Source organism: Callithrix jacchus, chromosome 6 (genome assembly GCF_049354715.1).
Source record: "Callithrix jacchus isolate 240 chromosome 6, calJac240_pri, whole genome shotgun sequence".
Taxonomy (NCBI): Eukaryota; Metazoa; Chordata; class Mammalia; order Primates; family Cebidae; genus Callithrix; species Callithrix jacchus.
This window is the reverse complement of record NC_133507.1, coordinates 158,388,184-158,403,604: the sequence shown is the minus strand read 5'-3', so window position 1 is coordinate 158,403,604 and position 15,421 is coordinate 158,388,184. Positions and strand designations below refer to the sequence as shown.

Sequence of the window (15,421 nt, the reverse complement as noted above, 5' to 3'; positions counted from 1 at the left end):
TAAGGAAAACTGAAATAGCCACTAAAATGCATTTAAAATAAATAATGTAATTATCACTACACAGTTCACTATATAGCTCATTTCTACTTAATTAAGAAATTCATATTGAGACAATGACAAAGAGTCTAGTCTAGACTGTGTCCACAGAAAGACTGAGATAGTGAAATTTCTAGAAACTACCTTGAATGAAATGGTTGAAGAATTCAGTTAAATATTTATTGAACAAATGCAGAATAAATGAACTAAGGGCTGTTATAACCTGAAGTTAAAACAAACAACTTCAAATATTCAGAGGGCTGTCACACAGAGAATAAAAGACTCGCTCAGCATTTCTCCAAAGGGCAGAACTTGAGCCAAGGGATAAACAGAAGCAACCAATGGGCTGCAGGATAGTTGTACAAAGTGTCTCACACATCTTCATAGCTTCTTTCCCCATAGAATGCATTCCACATTTAAGTTTTCCCTTGTAAAAGGAGACAGCACAACGTAATACTTCTCATGAATGCCTTAAATAGGTTGCATTTTCATGGCAAGCCCTCACTGCCAGCAATGGATACACTCACACTATTGGAAGAAATCTAAAGTTAACCAATTGGTTTAGTATGGAAATGGTCTATTTTTTCCTCAGCTACATCTCTGTATTTTACATTAGTGGCTCTCAGGATGTGGGGGGTGAAAAGAAAGTATATTCTCCAAAGGGGATGAATCATAATCTCCAGCAATTCAAATACTGTGCCTGGGGGCAGTCTTTCTTCAAATCCAAATGAATTATTCCAACTATCAACAAATGGTACAGATAACAGTGTGGCACGTGCTGGGGCAGAGAAAAGACAGTTGACAAACACTATTCTACATGAAACAGGAAATCTTATTTTATGAGTCACTAGAAAACAAACTAACTGTAATACTGACAGGCTCCATCCAGATTATTAAATATTACAAACTGAGACCTGTTTCAGCAACCGCTCTGCATAATGTTTAAGGACAAGATGTATGCAGTATGTTTTACATTACATTATATACGTATTTTATCACATACTCAGTAAGGAATGCTGAGGTGCTTAATCCAGCCAATAAATCGAAAATACAAACTTTACATTTCCATGTTTGTCAGTATACAGGATTCTGAAGGTGAATCTTGAACTCAGTGATAATTCAGTTTTCAAGGAAAGCCACATAATCCGTCAGCCTGGCTAATTGCTGTTCATTGGGTATTGGGGGAACTGGAGCAGGTTCTGTATGTTAAAGAAACAAACATGCTTCAGGTTAGACACCACTGTAACAAAGGTTTGGCCTCAACACCCACCTTTACTACTGCCTTCAGTTTCCAACAATAAGTTCACGTTCTTAGATTTGTCCTGGTTTTAGACAAAACCTTGCATCACAGTGGCCTGGGTATTTTTGAAAAGCAAGCCAAGAAATCTCAATTTTAGTGAGTATGGTTTTACCTGACATCAGACAAAACATGTCTGATGCTTTGTTATTGAAGTACTCTATGCAAAGGTTAAAGACACTTTCATCATACAGCATCTCTTTTAAAAGACCACAGCTCTTCTTGAAAACATCCTTACTCATGCAACATTAAATTCAAGAAATAATCAGAGTGCCTCCCATGCCCCAGGCATCACTGAAGAATATTAAATTGTCAGTGAACAACAACAACAACAAAAAACCCACAAAGAACCTCAAGAAATTTACATTCCAACACTTAAGTTACTACATATCAGCCTGGGGGTGCCTTCTGAATAAGAGTGCTGGTGAGCAGCTCTGGCAGGGCTCCCTGACACGACAGTGAGAAGGCTCTGCAGCTGGCCCAGAGGAGGCCACCACCTCAAGGCAAGCTCTGGGGAGCCCAGTTTCACTCTTGTAGCCAGAAGTATTAGTACATGTTTATGAAATGCAACCTCTGTTTACCAGGTGAGGAATACATACACACACCCTCACACACACATATACATACATACTACAAAAAGGAAATCAGGAACAATGAGACATTTAAAACATGTGCATATGAAAATACATACCTGATAAGGGAATAAACTTGTTAAAGGAAACATCGAGGGCCCCTGCAACTAAATGAAAAAAAAATGTTCAGCTCAACTTACAGAAGTCATTGTTAAGACCTCTCACAGACCATGCTATTTGCAGACAACATGAATTTAGGGCCATTTGTTTCTCAAACAGGTACAGCAACATTGCAAGTCTTTCGTATATTACTCTTCCCCACCATCTCACTTGACTGGGATCATGTCTTCCCACTCTCTGTACCTCAACGGGCTGAGCATATTGAGAAGCCTTTACTGTATGTTCAACAACGTCTAAACAACAGGCATTCAGAGTAGGTGGGAGGAAATGTGGGTTGATGTGGATGCAGGAGGGTGTATGGAAGTGGGCACTAAGCCTGGCTCTAAAGACCTGGCAGAAAAGCATACCCCTGGTCAGCAGGAGGAAGAGAAACAACCAGGCGGGAACAAGTGTGGTTCACCTCAGACAGCAAGACTGAGGGGCTGAGAATTCAGATTAAGACCACAAGGACAGGTCACAGAAATTAAGGCCTTAAAAGGAAGGCTAGAGAAGTTAACTTGGTGAAAGTGAAAGCCACAGGAAAAGTACCCATGTGACTTGAGTGCAAGCAGAAAGGTGGGGGGGCAGTTGAATATTAAAACTTTTTTTTTTTTTTAAAGACAACGGTCAAGGACAAGCTCATTTTATGGACAAACGATTCCATAAAATGATGGGAGACTGGCCAGATGTGATGGCTCACACCTGTAATCCAAGCACTTTGGGAGGTTGAAAAGGGCAGCTCACCTGAGGTCAGAAGTTTGAGATCAGCCTGGCCAACATGGTGAAACCCTGTCTCTACTAAAAATACAAAAATTAGCCAGGTGTGGTGGCATGCACCTGTAGTCCCAACTACTCGGGAGGCTGAGGCAGGAGAATTGCTTGAACCTGGAAGGTGGAGGTTGCAGTGAGCCAAGATTGCGCCACTGCACTCCAGCCTGGGCAACAGAACAAGGCTCTGTCTCCAAAAAATAAAAAAAAAAAGAGATTAATATTTAGTAAAAACTAAGGCATAAGAAGGAAGAAGGACCATGAAACACCTATATAAAATCGTTTATATACAGGAAATACATTTTTAAGAGTTTAAAGTAGGTGACCTTTAAGCTCCTTTCTACTCTGTCTACTAGGCTTTATTTAAAATGACTTCTTTCCATTGTGTTAGTATAGCAGAATTTTATATCCAATTATCAAAAATCAAAGCTTGAAAACCTGAAGCCGTCTTAGAAGTGTTCAGCGTTGCATAAATGGGTGAAAGCTCCACCTACCTGGCTTTCTGGGCAGAACCATTCTTGTGGTGGAATCAGCTTGCCATCCTTGTTCTAATATACCTAAAAAAGTGTATTTCACATAAAGATGTGGAAATAATAAAAAATACCCAACAAAATCCACAACTTGTCCATGACATGAGTTGTATAGAAGACATGACGTGTTTAGTGTAACCTTTCACATGCATTTTTACTAGAAAGGTATATTAATAGAGCATGGAAATTTCTTACTGCAGTATTTCTGAAGCAGGTATCAAACCTCATTTTACTCTATTAGGTTGCTACAACTGCTGTAATCACTAAAAGATGGTCAGTTTCCTGCCAAGAATACATTGTAATATTAACCTAATCAATCCTGTTTTAAATCAAACATAAGGAAATCTAATATGACACCTTTTGGGACCATCGTATCAGTAATAACAAAGATGGCAAGGACAAAAACAGTTTCCATACACAGAAGGTTTACCTGTAGGTACAAGACTACGTGCTTTCATAGGGATTATTTTATATAATCATCACAATTCTATTAAGAGGGATATAGGGCCATCATTTGACAGGTATGCAAAATGAAGTTTAGGGAATTCAAGAGATTTGTCCTAAGTCACATAGCTACTAGCATCAGGGATGGGTGGTACCAGGATTCACATCTAGGTAGTCGGCTGAGAGCATGGTTTCTGAAGTATGTTCTATCTAGAAAACAAATAATGGATCAATTTTGAGAGCCAAAACGAATAAATATTTGGAGGAGTAAATACAAGTATTTAGTAACTGAATATAACAACTTTCATTAACCTATCTTCATATGTCTAGAACTGGGGTAGGCCCTGCAAATTGAGGATATGGAGCTTGATGGAGCTCATAGTTCAGCTGGAGAATCAAACACGCCAATCAAGGTAAAACAAAGCAACGAAGTGTATACACTATCCTACAGCAATGAGCAAGAGGAAGCGTCACTCTGGGGATCACCTGAGAAGTAAAATGCGAAGGTACATTCGGAGAGACCAGCAGGTGTGAGTGGGGAGCAAGCAAGTGCCTAGGGCATGGGTCAGAACTGGCAGGAAAAATGGGCTGAAAAGGGGTGTGGGGATGATGCTGCCTTTACCAAATAAGGGTGAAAGAAGGAGTTCCAAGTGTGAGCAAAGAGGCCGATTAGGATGTATTTCTGTAACTAGCTGTGTGGATACTCACACAAGTACTCGCCATGGAACTATTAGTAAGCTTGGTGGCAGGGTGCCTGCTGGGGTGTTTTGCAACACCTGTTTCAGATCACCTTTCAAAAAACAAACACAGCCTGGATTCCAAAAGCATATTCTGTTCCAAGTGTTTCAGAGGAAACTGTGAACCTACAGTTCACACTTCTATTTTCCATTTTCCTTGTAAGTAAAGTAAGCCAAAAATACCTTTCACAGCCTCTTCTACAGGGAGTCCCACGAAGGCTGCGAAATCATCAGCAATTATTGACGTATACGCTTGTGAGACCAGGGCGAAGGCTCGTCTCCTTGTTGCATCTATTATGGGAGTGGAAGGTTGGCACAGAGTGAACCAATGGAGCAGGCATTTTCAAAACACACTGTTAAGTCACACCACTGGCCTTGTCCAGTTTTCATAAGCAAGACCAGATGAACCCAAAGATTTCTGTGCTCATAAATATATATGGCCAGTATGTAAAGGAGGTTCAAATATCGCTGAATAAAAAAATACATTTCTCACACTTCCTCTCAAATGAAAAATCTCAGATAATGATGGAAGTCACAAAGATAGAAAACGGTTAATAAACCCAAGGCTCTAACCCTAATACAATGCAACGTTTATGCAATGGGGATACAAATTTTACTTATCTTATTTCCTTTACAAATGCTGGAATCAAAGGAGGAGAAAACTGATTTGTGTAATCAGCCATCCTTTTGAAAACTGTCTAATACAGGACCACCCCTAAGAGCTACAGAACAAATCTTATAACTGGAGCATTCTTCAAGTCTGCATCAAACTCTTGACTGAATTATGGTTCAAAATCCTAAATTCCCACCCTGAAAGAATGAGTCTGAGAAGGGACAGTCAAACACCTGCAACAAAACCTTCCCTGAAAATGGCACTTGGGATTGTCCCCAGGCTTACATACTCACGTTAAATAAACACAGGAGTAAGGCAGAGTTGAGCCCTATGAAAGCAGCTGGCCTATCTTCCTGCGCTGTGCTCTTTGGTAACACAAGAGCTCCTCCACCTGGTGGTCAACATGCTTAGGAAATAGTCTGGATTTTACTTTCCATATTTAATAGGCCAGTGTACATATGTAAAAGAAACACCGATATTTAAAATCTTCTCTCCATTCCTGGGACATTGTCAAACTATACCAATTCCCTCAGACACCCTTTGTGCCAAACTAGTCCGCTGGCTCTCAGACAAGACTTACACCTTCTCCCTCTGGAGCTTTTGGTCCATGCTGTTCTGTGGCCTGAAATGCCCTCCTGTCTGCTCTCGGCCATGCCTGGGTCTGTGTATAACTCTCTGTCCTCCTCCAAACTCAGCAGTATTGTTTACACCTCTACTTTAACCGACAACTTTACCCCCTACGGCAGACCCTGTTCCACCTACCCCCTTTTCAATTATATCCTAAACTTCCACAGGAAGGGCAATCTCTTATCCTTATAATCCCCGAAACACCTAGCATCCAGTGAAATATATGCCAAACACATGCTTGTTGATGGTTCCATGAGGACCGAAATGGGGCACGGCTCCAAGACTTAGGCTTTGTTTTCTCACATTCCTTCAAAACTGCTGAGAGTCCATTCCCTCCCTTCACACTGAGCCCGACATCCTCTCCGGCTTCCACTGAGCCCCGTCTGCTCTTTCCACTAGATTCCGTCCTTCCTTTAACCAGCCTCTAACCTAAGAGACTTTACAACATCAAGAAATTTTTTCTATTAAGGCTGCAGACATTCAACGAAAAAGAACTGAGCCAACAATGGAAAAAATATATACTTTTTTAGGGAAATAAAAGTATATACCGTCAAACTATATTCATTTGATAAGTCAACCATATTTTAAAAACATTTACTTCAGTTCAAATATTCTGGTCATATTTTCAGAGTGGGGAATAAAACAGGAATACAGTAAGAATGGAGGAGACGAAAGAAAGAGTAAAAAGTAAAAAGACACAACTGGAAAAGGAAAGAAACCGTAAAATGGGAGGCAGGAGTGAGCTGACGAAGCAAAAGTAAAGGCTAAGCTTTCTTAGCCTCAGAAGCTGCAATATCCACTCGGCGCGAATGACATGTACATTCTGACTAGTCACTATGTGATCCTCAAGTTGTGAAATGCGTCACCTCAGTCCCTCCCTAGAATGACACCTTGGAGGGTGGAATAAAGTGAGCTAGCATCCAATGTCTGTGACAAACTGTTCCTGGAACACATTTTTGGTGAAAACAGGTGCTAACAGAACGCAAATTCAGTTGTTTAACAAATCTTCAAGTGCCACTCATCCATCACTGCCAGTGCCGGAGACAGAAGGGAAGAGGAGCGAGTCACTCCCACCCCTTCGACTCCGCTCCTGTCTTTTCCAGCCGTGCCGCATGCCAGGGAGGTTGGCCACCAATGCCTGTGGCACCTGAGCTCTCCTGCTTTGGCGAATGGGTGCTCTATCAGATCAGAGGCTGGGAGGAAAGTCAGGAAATGTATTTCCTATGCCCCTTCCCTGCCTTGCTCCAGCTGATCTTCTGTGTCCATCCTGTGGGGCAGCCCCTTGTTCACAACCACGGTAACACTGCCCTTTCAGTCCTCAAAGGAGAATGGCTACTGTCCATCCAGCTCCTGGGCACTTCAGTCCTTGTTGGTTTCCTGCAAAAACAGTTTTCACTAGCTTCTCTTCAATTAAGTCATTTTCAGTTTTCTAATAGGACTGTGTCTAATTTAGAACAGAAGGGAAAATATCTAAGAAAGATTGTTCTTAACTAGAAAACAAGTTGCTAATACGTTAAGAAGCAAAATACTAAATTCATCAGTAAGCCCAAGCTGTTACAGGACCATCCTGACCCGGCTACATTTTACAAAGGAAACCACGGCACCGTTCGTAAACCCGGGGATCTGCTGAAGTTTCAGGGTTGTAGTGCTTTAGAACAAGGTCCATGTTACAGAGTATAACCTGAAGAGAGTACTACTTATGACTTCATTTATAACCTGAAGAGAGTACTACTTATAACTTCATTTATAACCTGAAGAGAGTACTATTTATAACTTCATTTATAACCTGAAGAGAGTACTATCTCAAATCCCATTTCACAAATGAGGAAAATGAGACACTGAGGAGTCACCCCAAAAGTGACAGACCCGCAATTTGAACTCTGGAAGTGTGGATCCAGAGTTTAAACTCCCACATGGTATGCTATACAGCCTTTCTAGGTCTAGTGAACTGCTTTCCAGGAATTCTCAATCTCATGGAGTTCAGTGAGAGGAGGCTCTGGGAGGGAATAAAACTACAGACCTGACGGTATACAACAGAATACTTGCTGAACGAGTAAGGAGCCCCAAGCCCAGTCCTGCCGGCAAACTGGGTGTATGACACTGGGAAAAGGCACAAGCCCTGTGACTGCGCCACCACAATCACAAGGCTGAATCACAAGGATACTATGTAAGTCCACTATAACACCAATTCCTTGGGACTTATATGAAGAGGCTTCCAATGCTGCTTTCTAAAACTGCCCCTGCTACACCTATGTACTCTTCTGCCACACTCCTCCCTTCCCATCTATCTGCCTGCCTTAGGATTCTGTTCATTTCATTCACATTTCAAGTAGCTGCCTCCTGTTTTGTCATTTACATTGTCCTGTTTGATGCTGCTAAGAATACTGTATGTGAATCTCAGAAACAATCTTTGCTGCCCTGTTGCCCTGTAAAGTGGATATCCCTTACCAGAGTGATGAATAGTTATTAAAAAATTCCTGCTCACCAACTTTCTCCAGAGCAGGAAGACATACAGTGCAGGTGGATATTAACTATGGAATAAGGTAACAATAAGAAATAAGAGTATGTCACAACATAAAACAAGATCATTATACAATCTTATAAAGAGTGAACCAGGAGGACTGGAAGCAAATGTTAGGGGGTGGGAGAATGTAGAGAGGCAAGAATGAGATTTTACTGTGGGATCAGTGCTCTGTCACAATGGGCTCTGAATCTCTCAAAGTAATTACAAATGCATTTGAGCATCTATGTATTAAACTGATTAGTTATAAAATCCAGAAGCTTAAGACAACACCTGTGAAAGGCTGAGGCTGACAAAACTCAGACAGCAGCCTCTGCTTTCACATATCTACAAACCATATCTTAGATGTATTACAATATTACAAGCTTTCATTGTAATAGCAAAAAAAACTCTTTTAAAACTGACAAGAGCAATTTCTACCTAGAATTAAGAAACAACGGAGGCACAGCAGCCAGTGTAATCTTAAAAAACAAAAAGGATAATTAGGGCAAATCTAAAAATTCTTAAACCTACTCTTTTCACCTATCAAACATATCTACTTAAAAACACACCACTAATTTACTACTGTAACACTGCAGCACTTAGGGGCTAAGTCTCATCTAATTTCATTTTTAACCACAAAGAAACACTACCTCTAAGTGCTTCCATAATTGGCTGGACCGTCTCAGACCACTGGTGAGCGTTGATGGTTGTATAGATCCCAGGGAAATCTCTCTGCCAGATTCTTTGTCCTACTGACCAAATTCCCCCAAGTTCAGAATTTGCCTGCAATAAATATTATTGCCTTAGAGGGTATTCACTGTGGAAATGTACCAATGACTGTATCTTAAAACAAAATACCAGAAATGATATAAAAACTTGTTAGCTACATCAAAACCCAATTCAACATTTATTTTAAAAGATGCAATTACCTTTTCAGTCAAATCACTAGCAAAAGGATTTTTAAACACTATGAGTAGTAATGTAAAATTTATTTATAGGCTTGATATAAATTTTTTATTACAATAGCAAATTAAGGCATTAGAAACTAGTCAAAAAACATTTTAGAATTAAGCCTGGGGGGCCAGGCGCGGTGGCTCAAGCCTGTAATCCCAGCACTTTGGGAGGCCGAGGTGGGTGGATCACGAGGTCAGGAGATCGAGACCATCCTGGTCAACATGGTGAAACCCCGTCTCTACTAAAAATACAAAAAATTAGCTGGGCACGGTGGTGCGTGCCTGTAATCCCAGCTACTCAGGAGGCTGAGGCAGGAGAATTGCCCGAACCCAGGAGGCGGAGGTTGCGGTGAGCCGAGATCACGCTATTGTACTCCAGCCTGGGTAGCAAGCGCGAAACTCCGTCTCAAAAAAAAAAAAATAAATAAATAAAGAATTAAGCCTGGGGACTAATTAGCTTAATATTGTTTTTAAAGATGTTGTATTTGTATTTCATAGATATGCCATATATATATGTTAAAAGTAATAGCAAAATGGTTAACAATAGAGACTGTCAATCTAAGATGTCATACATTATAGCCTCTCTAAGTGTTTCAATATCATTGAAACGTATGTGCATAATTTATAGTTGTTCTTTATTTAGCCAAAGAAGCTGAGGAATATTCCAATCTTACTTAACAGAATACATGGGGAAAGAAAAGTAAAAATATTAATCTGATCTCTTGATGAATATTGACAATGAACAAATGTTTAGATGAATTCTTGGTAATATTCTGAGAATGTTAAAAAATTTCACTTTACACTCATGTTAGACACATGGAATCATTTGAAGTTGAAATTTTGCTTCATTCCATTTTCAAAGAACCTTTTCCAAGGTTGTTTCTTCTAATCTCCCATCCAAAATAAGAAATCTAAAATCCTAATTAGCAAAATAATCTTACTGCTGTGATTAATCATTCTTAGAATATTTTTGTAAACAATGGCAGTTTCAAAATAAGTACCATTATTGGAAACAATAAAAACCAGTCGAAAATCACCTCCGCTGTCTCCGCCACCTCCCTCCTTCATCTAAAGGGCTCAGCTCTTTAACTAGGGAAGCTGCACTTACAAGTGTCTCAAGAAATCTAATCAGTAGGAACTAAGCACACATTTCTACACCATCTCAGCAAAATCGAAATTTCTGAGTAGAGGACCCTGAAGATTTATTTTGAAACTTCAACATTAGCTTGATGACTATTTCTAGGACGTCACCTAGAAAACAGAAACTTATAAAAGGTTACCATTTAAGGGAATGTCACTACATGAAAGCGGTAAGATATGTTTAAAGGATACTTACAGATTTTATAGCAGGTGGTATTCTTTTCCAAAGGTATCTTGCATTATTCCTAATTTACACCACCACAAAGAAGAATAAATTAAAAAGATAATCATCTCAGTAAATGTTTAAAAACTATCAGGTCTCAAGGCAAACGTACAGAAGTATACTTTACATAACACAAAGTAAAATTTAGTTTTATATGAATTTGTTCTGGGGAAACAATAGTGGTTTTCCAGAAAAAAAGGACATGAAATATTTTTACCAAAATATTTTGCCATTTCTAGTGAATTTAAATAATCCACATCCCAAATTAAGGCAACAGCACACTAAAAACACAAAGACCTACGGAACTGCTCAAATAATTTATTCAGCTATAAAAGTAAACAAATTCATGTGCTATCAAGGCTCTAAGTTCCCTGACAGGAAGCATGGCACACAACACTTCTCTCCCTCTTATGGCCCCTCCTACCAGTGAGTGCAGAGCTTCTGAGGAAGGAGTTTTTAAGGGTTTCGAGGCTTGAACTACCACAACCATATAATTACAGTTTTACAAAAAAGCAAAGATAAATGTGTAACAAAAAGTTCAATTTAGTTTCTAAAAAGATATAAAAGAAAGGTTTTTGGGAGGAATTTAAAATAAAAGTTTATCGGGAATCATCGGTGAGTCACAGAACTATAGGAGACGTTTTGTACAGTTACACCTTCTTTTTGAGATAGGGTTTCACTTTGGTTGCCCAGGCTGGAATGCAGTGGCACAATCTCAACTCACTGCAGCCTCGACCTTCTGGGCTCAGGTGATTCTCCCCACCTCAGCCTACCACGTAGCTGGGATTAGAGGCATGTGCAACCACACCCAGCTAATTTTTTGTATTTTTAGGAAAGACAGGGTTTCATCACATAGTCCCCAGCCTGGTCTCAAACTCCTGAACTCAAGCCATTCACTTTCCTCCACCTCTAAGAGTGCTGGGATTACAGGCATGTGGCACCAGGCCCAGCCTAGCATAGCTACGCTTTCTGACTTTTCCATGTGAACATGAATTAAGAATAATTAAAAAAAAAAAACTTTCAGGAAATCTCATACGTGTTTGTAATGAATTCTTCTTGGTTGCCATCTTCTCTTTCCACTTCTTTTGTTCTACTGATTATATATGAAGTTAAGTAAATAGAGGTCATAAAAGTGTTTTTAAAAAGACAAAAAGGTTAAATGAAAGGAATTTACTGACATAGTTTCTCATAATAAATGGAAATGTTTTCTAGAAAGTGTATGTAAGACGACGACCTAATAATAATTCATTAAGCTATGATTCAATAGGAAATAGATGTAACAGTTATTATAATAAAAGAGGTAGCTCATTCTGCCTATGTTTTAGTGGTACTACTTCAGTGCAGAAATATTTCCATATAACTTTGAGAAAGCTGTTGCTCTTAGGGTGAACGTACTTACATGTCATTATGAAGCAAATATAAAGCTAGAAGCTGACCATACACTGGGGGTGTAGCAATTCCTCCAGGGGCCTAGAAGTTAAAAAAAAAAAAATTTTTTTTAAAACCTCATTTTCCCATTAACTTACATTTAAAAGATAATATTTTATTAATGCTATTTTAAAAAGCCGTTTAAGTCTAAGATTATAAGGAATCTTATAGTCCTATTACAGATTTAGAAACAGCTTAGAGAAGTATCAAACACGAAAATCCTGAGTATGGTTTATATTCGTCATCAATTTTATTTCCCTTTGGGCCTCAGTTTCTTTATACATTCAAGAATATGTAAGTGGATCCTCTTCCCCAGTTCTCCAGTTCCCATTTAAATGATCTTACTATTATAAAAAACAAATTCAACAGATTCCTAAAGTATTCTGATTCTGCCTATTACATCAAGCGTCCTGAATGACTGAGGGACACAGAATCACCAAAGCTGCGGTAGGTGCTGGAGCAAAGACGCACAGGGTTTTCGGGCTCACAAGCTGAAGACAAATAACGAAAAGGTCCCGGCGAGTTCGGAGCACGCCGCGACTGACAGGGCTCCACCAGTCCACCTCCCGCGCCCGCCCCGGGAGACTCAGACCTCGTTACCCTGGAAACTGGTGCCGCCCCGGGCCTAAGAAAAACTCCGCAGTTTCTCCCAGCGCAACGCAAAGGGCTACCTCGAGCTCCTGGTTCTCGCACTGATCCAGCAACTTTTTAAAACTGAAGGCACTTTCCGCCATCACCGCCACTGGCATCTTCCCGGCCGGTCTCGCCGCACCTTCCGGACAGCCAAACCCCAGACTGTCCCTCGGGCGTCGCGCCCGCGATGACGTTTAAAGCCGCCTTTGCCACCGAGCTCCCCTGCGTACACAGACCGTCAGTTCCGGGGCGCCGTCAGACGTCGCCGCGGCCGGGATGGGGCGTCGCCGCTCTGGCCGGCTCTCTCGGTGTCTTGGAGGACCTGGCTGGCTGCGCCGGAAGCTGGGCTCAGAATGCGCGACGGTCGCGGGCAGTGAGGCGTTTGTTGCACCACTGAGGATTCGTCATGAAGACATCCAGTACATAGAAAACAAATAACAGCAACAGTAACTCATTTTTTTTTTTTTTTTTGAGACGGAGTTTCGCTCTTGTTACCGAGGCTGGAGTGCAATGGTGCGATCTCGGCTTACCGCAACCTCCGCCTCCTGGGTTCAGACAATTCTCCTGCCTCAGCCTCCCGAGTAGCTGGGATTACAGGCACGCGCCACCATGCCCAGCTAATTTTTTGTATTTTGAGTAGAGACGGGGTTTCACCATGTTGTCCAGGATGGTCTCGATCTCTTCACCTCGTGATCCATCCGCCTCGGCCTCCCAAAGTGCTGAGGAACACCACGGATCCTGCAGCTGTTCGGCTGTCCTGGTCAAGTCAGTTACCCTAGGGCTCTGCACCGTGCCCTGCACACAGTAGGTGCTCACGAGACGTTCCTGAGTTCCCCACTTTGAGGAGACAAGCTTAAAAACGTAGAATCTAAGGTTTCAGTCTCCCCAAACCTGCTCGTTAGGCAGCGCCCGCCCGGGCTCGCCCTGCGCGCCCCCTCGGAGCCACGCTTCTCCAGTTGGGACCTCCTTCCAGGCTATTCTAGGAACCTCAGCCAGAGGGATTTTTTTCTTTTAACTTTCCTGAAACTTAGAGCAGATCTGGATGTGCAGACCCTTCTGCACAACCCCCCTAACATCCAGGGCCCATTTGTATCTAATTCCCAGCTCCCCTCTGGCCTGCTGTAGCCATCCTGGCCTCTTTAGTTTAGCACACCACTGATGGTTAGCGAACATTATATTGTATATTATTTATTGACATATTTGTTTTTTACATCCCTCACTAGACCCCCAGGAAAAAGGCTCTGATGTGTTCCCTGTTGCAAGGCTGGCTGCATAATCTGTGGGGCCCAGGCAAGCTCAAAGTGCAGAGCTCCTTGTTCAGAAAACAGGGAAGGTGCCGTGAAGGTAATAAAAATAGAACGCTTTCTCTTGGTTCTCAGTTCTCTCTTAACTTTTCGTAGTGTTTTTATGTGTTATTTAATATCTTTCTAAGTAAAGAAAAATTTAGATTTAAATTGTTAGCATGAATTTTACCATCCATCTTTGTGTTGCGAAATGCCAGTTTTAAATTCTAAGTGCACCGAACTCATTTGTGGAATCCCAGAAGTTACGCTACTTGTACTTCGTAGATTATACATGCATGTGTATTTTGTGTTTCCCAGAACCATGCTGGTAAAAACAAATGCTGCACAAAGGGAACTTGTTTCATATGCACAAGTTCTTCCACTCTCGGCCCGGGGCTCACTGGTGAGTAAGGAAGGACTGAAGGCAGAACTGTGGACTGGCCTTTTGCCGTAATCAGGTGTCTCATGTAAAGAAGGGCATGAATAAGAAAATGTATGATATGTGTGACGGCTGATACCGAGTGGCGGCTTGATTGGATTGAAAGATGCAAAGTATTGATCCTGGGTGTCTGTCAGGGTGTTGCCAAAGAAGATTAGCATTTGAGCAGTGGGCGGGGAGGCAGATTTACCCTTAATCTGGGTGGGCACCGTCTAATCAGCTGCCAGTGCTAGAATATAAAGCAGGCAGGAAAAATGTGAAAAGAGAGACTGGCCTAGCCTCCCAGCCTACATCTTTCTCCCCTCCCTGGCTGAATGCTTCCTGCCCTTGAACATCGGACTCCAAGGTCTTCAGTTTTGGTACTGGGACTGGCTCTCCTTTCTCCTCAGCTTGAAGACTGGCTATTGTGGGACTTGTGATCATGTAAGTTTATACTTAATAAACTCCTCTAGAGAACCCTGACTAATACAGCATGGTTCCTTTTTGTTTCTTAAGACACCATTGCCGCCTTTCTGCCTTCAAAGCAAGTTTAGGCTCTAAGGGGAAAAGCGCGGCCCTTCAGGGATGTAAGCACTCAGTTCACTCAGTTGTAGATACAGCATGAGCGCCTTGTGCTCACTTTGAGTCTTGGTGGCCTCCCAGCATCAGGGGTCCGCGGGGAATTCAGTGTGCGCAGTGCATTGTGGGTGCTTTATGGAGAATCAGTGGCCACACAGAGAGGCCTGCTTCCCTGGCCATGCTTCGTTGTCTTAATGGACCTCAGTTACAAACCACAAGTTTATAGAATTATCAAACATTTCAAGACAGAAACAGCTGTCCTTGATTATTTTTGCATAATCCACAACATTTCTGTGTGGAAATGATTGTTTAGTAACTCCCTCAATGGAATGTAAAGAAGAAAACACTACGATGTTCTTCAAGGAATTGCCAACATTAAATAGACGGGCACATAAGGAGATAACATTTGAGCCAGTGGGCTGGGAAAGGCCGCTGACATCCATAGTTAGCAGAACTAGAGATATTTTGGAGGAATAAA

The 15,421-nt window shown here is 41.4% G+C and overlaps 1 protein-coding gene and 1 long non-coding RNA gene across 2 annotated transcripts; one reads left to right on the top strand and one right to left on the bottom strand.

Moving 5' to 3' along the window:
• Window positions 1-194: 194 nt before the first annotated feature.
• On the bottom strand, window positions 195-12,843 carry COPS8 (COP9 signalosome subunit 8). The gene is made up of 8 exons (XM_002749955.7): window positions 12,702-12,843; window positions 12,002-12,072; window positions 10,576-10,624; window positions 8,937-9,069; window positions 4,727-4,834; window positions 3,327-3,389; window positions 2,025-2,072; window positions 195-1,235 (listed from the first exon to the last, which is right to left on the bottom strand). The coding sequence occupies exons 1-8, from the start codon at window positions 12,777-12,779 to the stop codon at window positions 1,156-1,158; spliced, it is 630 nt and encodes a 209-aa protein (XP_002750001.1). The 5' UTR covers window positions 12,780-12,843; the 3' UTR covers window positions 195-1,155.
• Window positions 12,844-12,973: 130 nt separating this feature from the next.
• On the top strand, window positions 12,974-14,847 carry LOC108592309 (uncharacterized). The gene is made up of 4 exons (XR_001912411.4): window positions 12,974-13,467; window positions 13,887-14,007; window positions 14,265-14,349; window positions 14,732-14,847. It is a non-coding gene; the product is annotated as an uncharacterized LOC108592309 (long non-coding RNA).
• Window positions 14,848-15,421: the final 574 nt, after the last annotated feature.

Bases quoted from the DNA above. Each gene is read 5' to 3' on its own strand.
- COPS8 (XM_002749955.7), bottom strand. From the start codon at position 12,779: ATGCCAGTGGCGGTGATGGCGGAAAGTGCCTTCAGTTTTAAAAAGTTG. The intron at 12,073-12,701 runs GTAGCCCTTTGC...TTTAACTTCTAG, and splicing joins GCGAGAACCAGGAGCTCGAG to GCCCCTGGAGGAATTGCTAC. The intron at 10,625-12,001 runs GTAAGTACGTTC...GGTGTAAATTAG, and splicing joins TATTTGCTTCATAATGACAT to GAATAATGCAAGATACCTTT.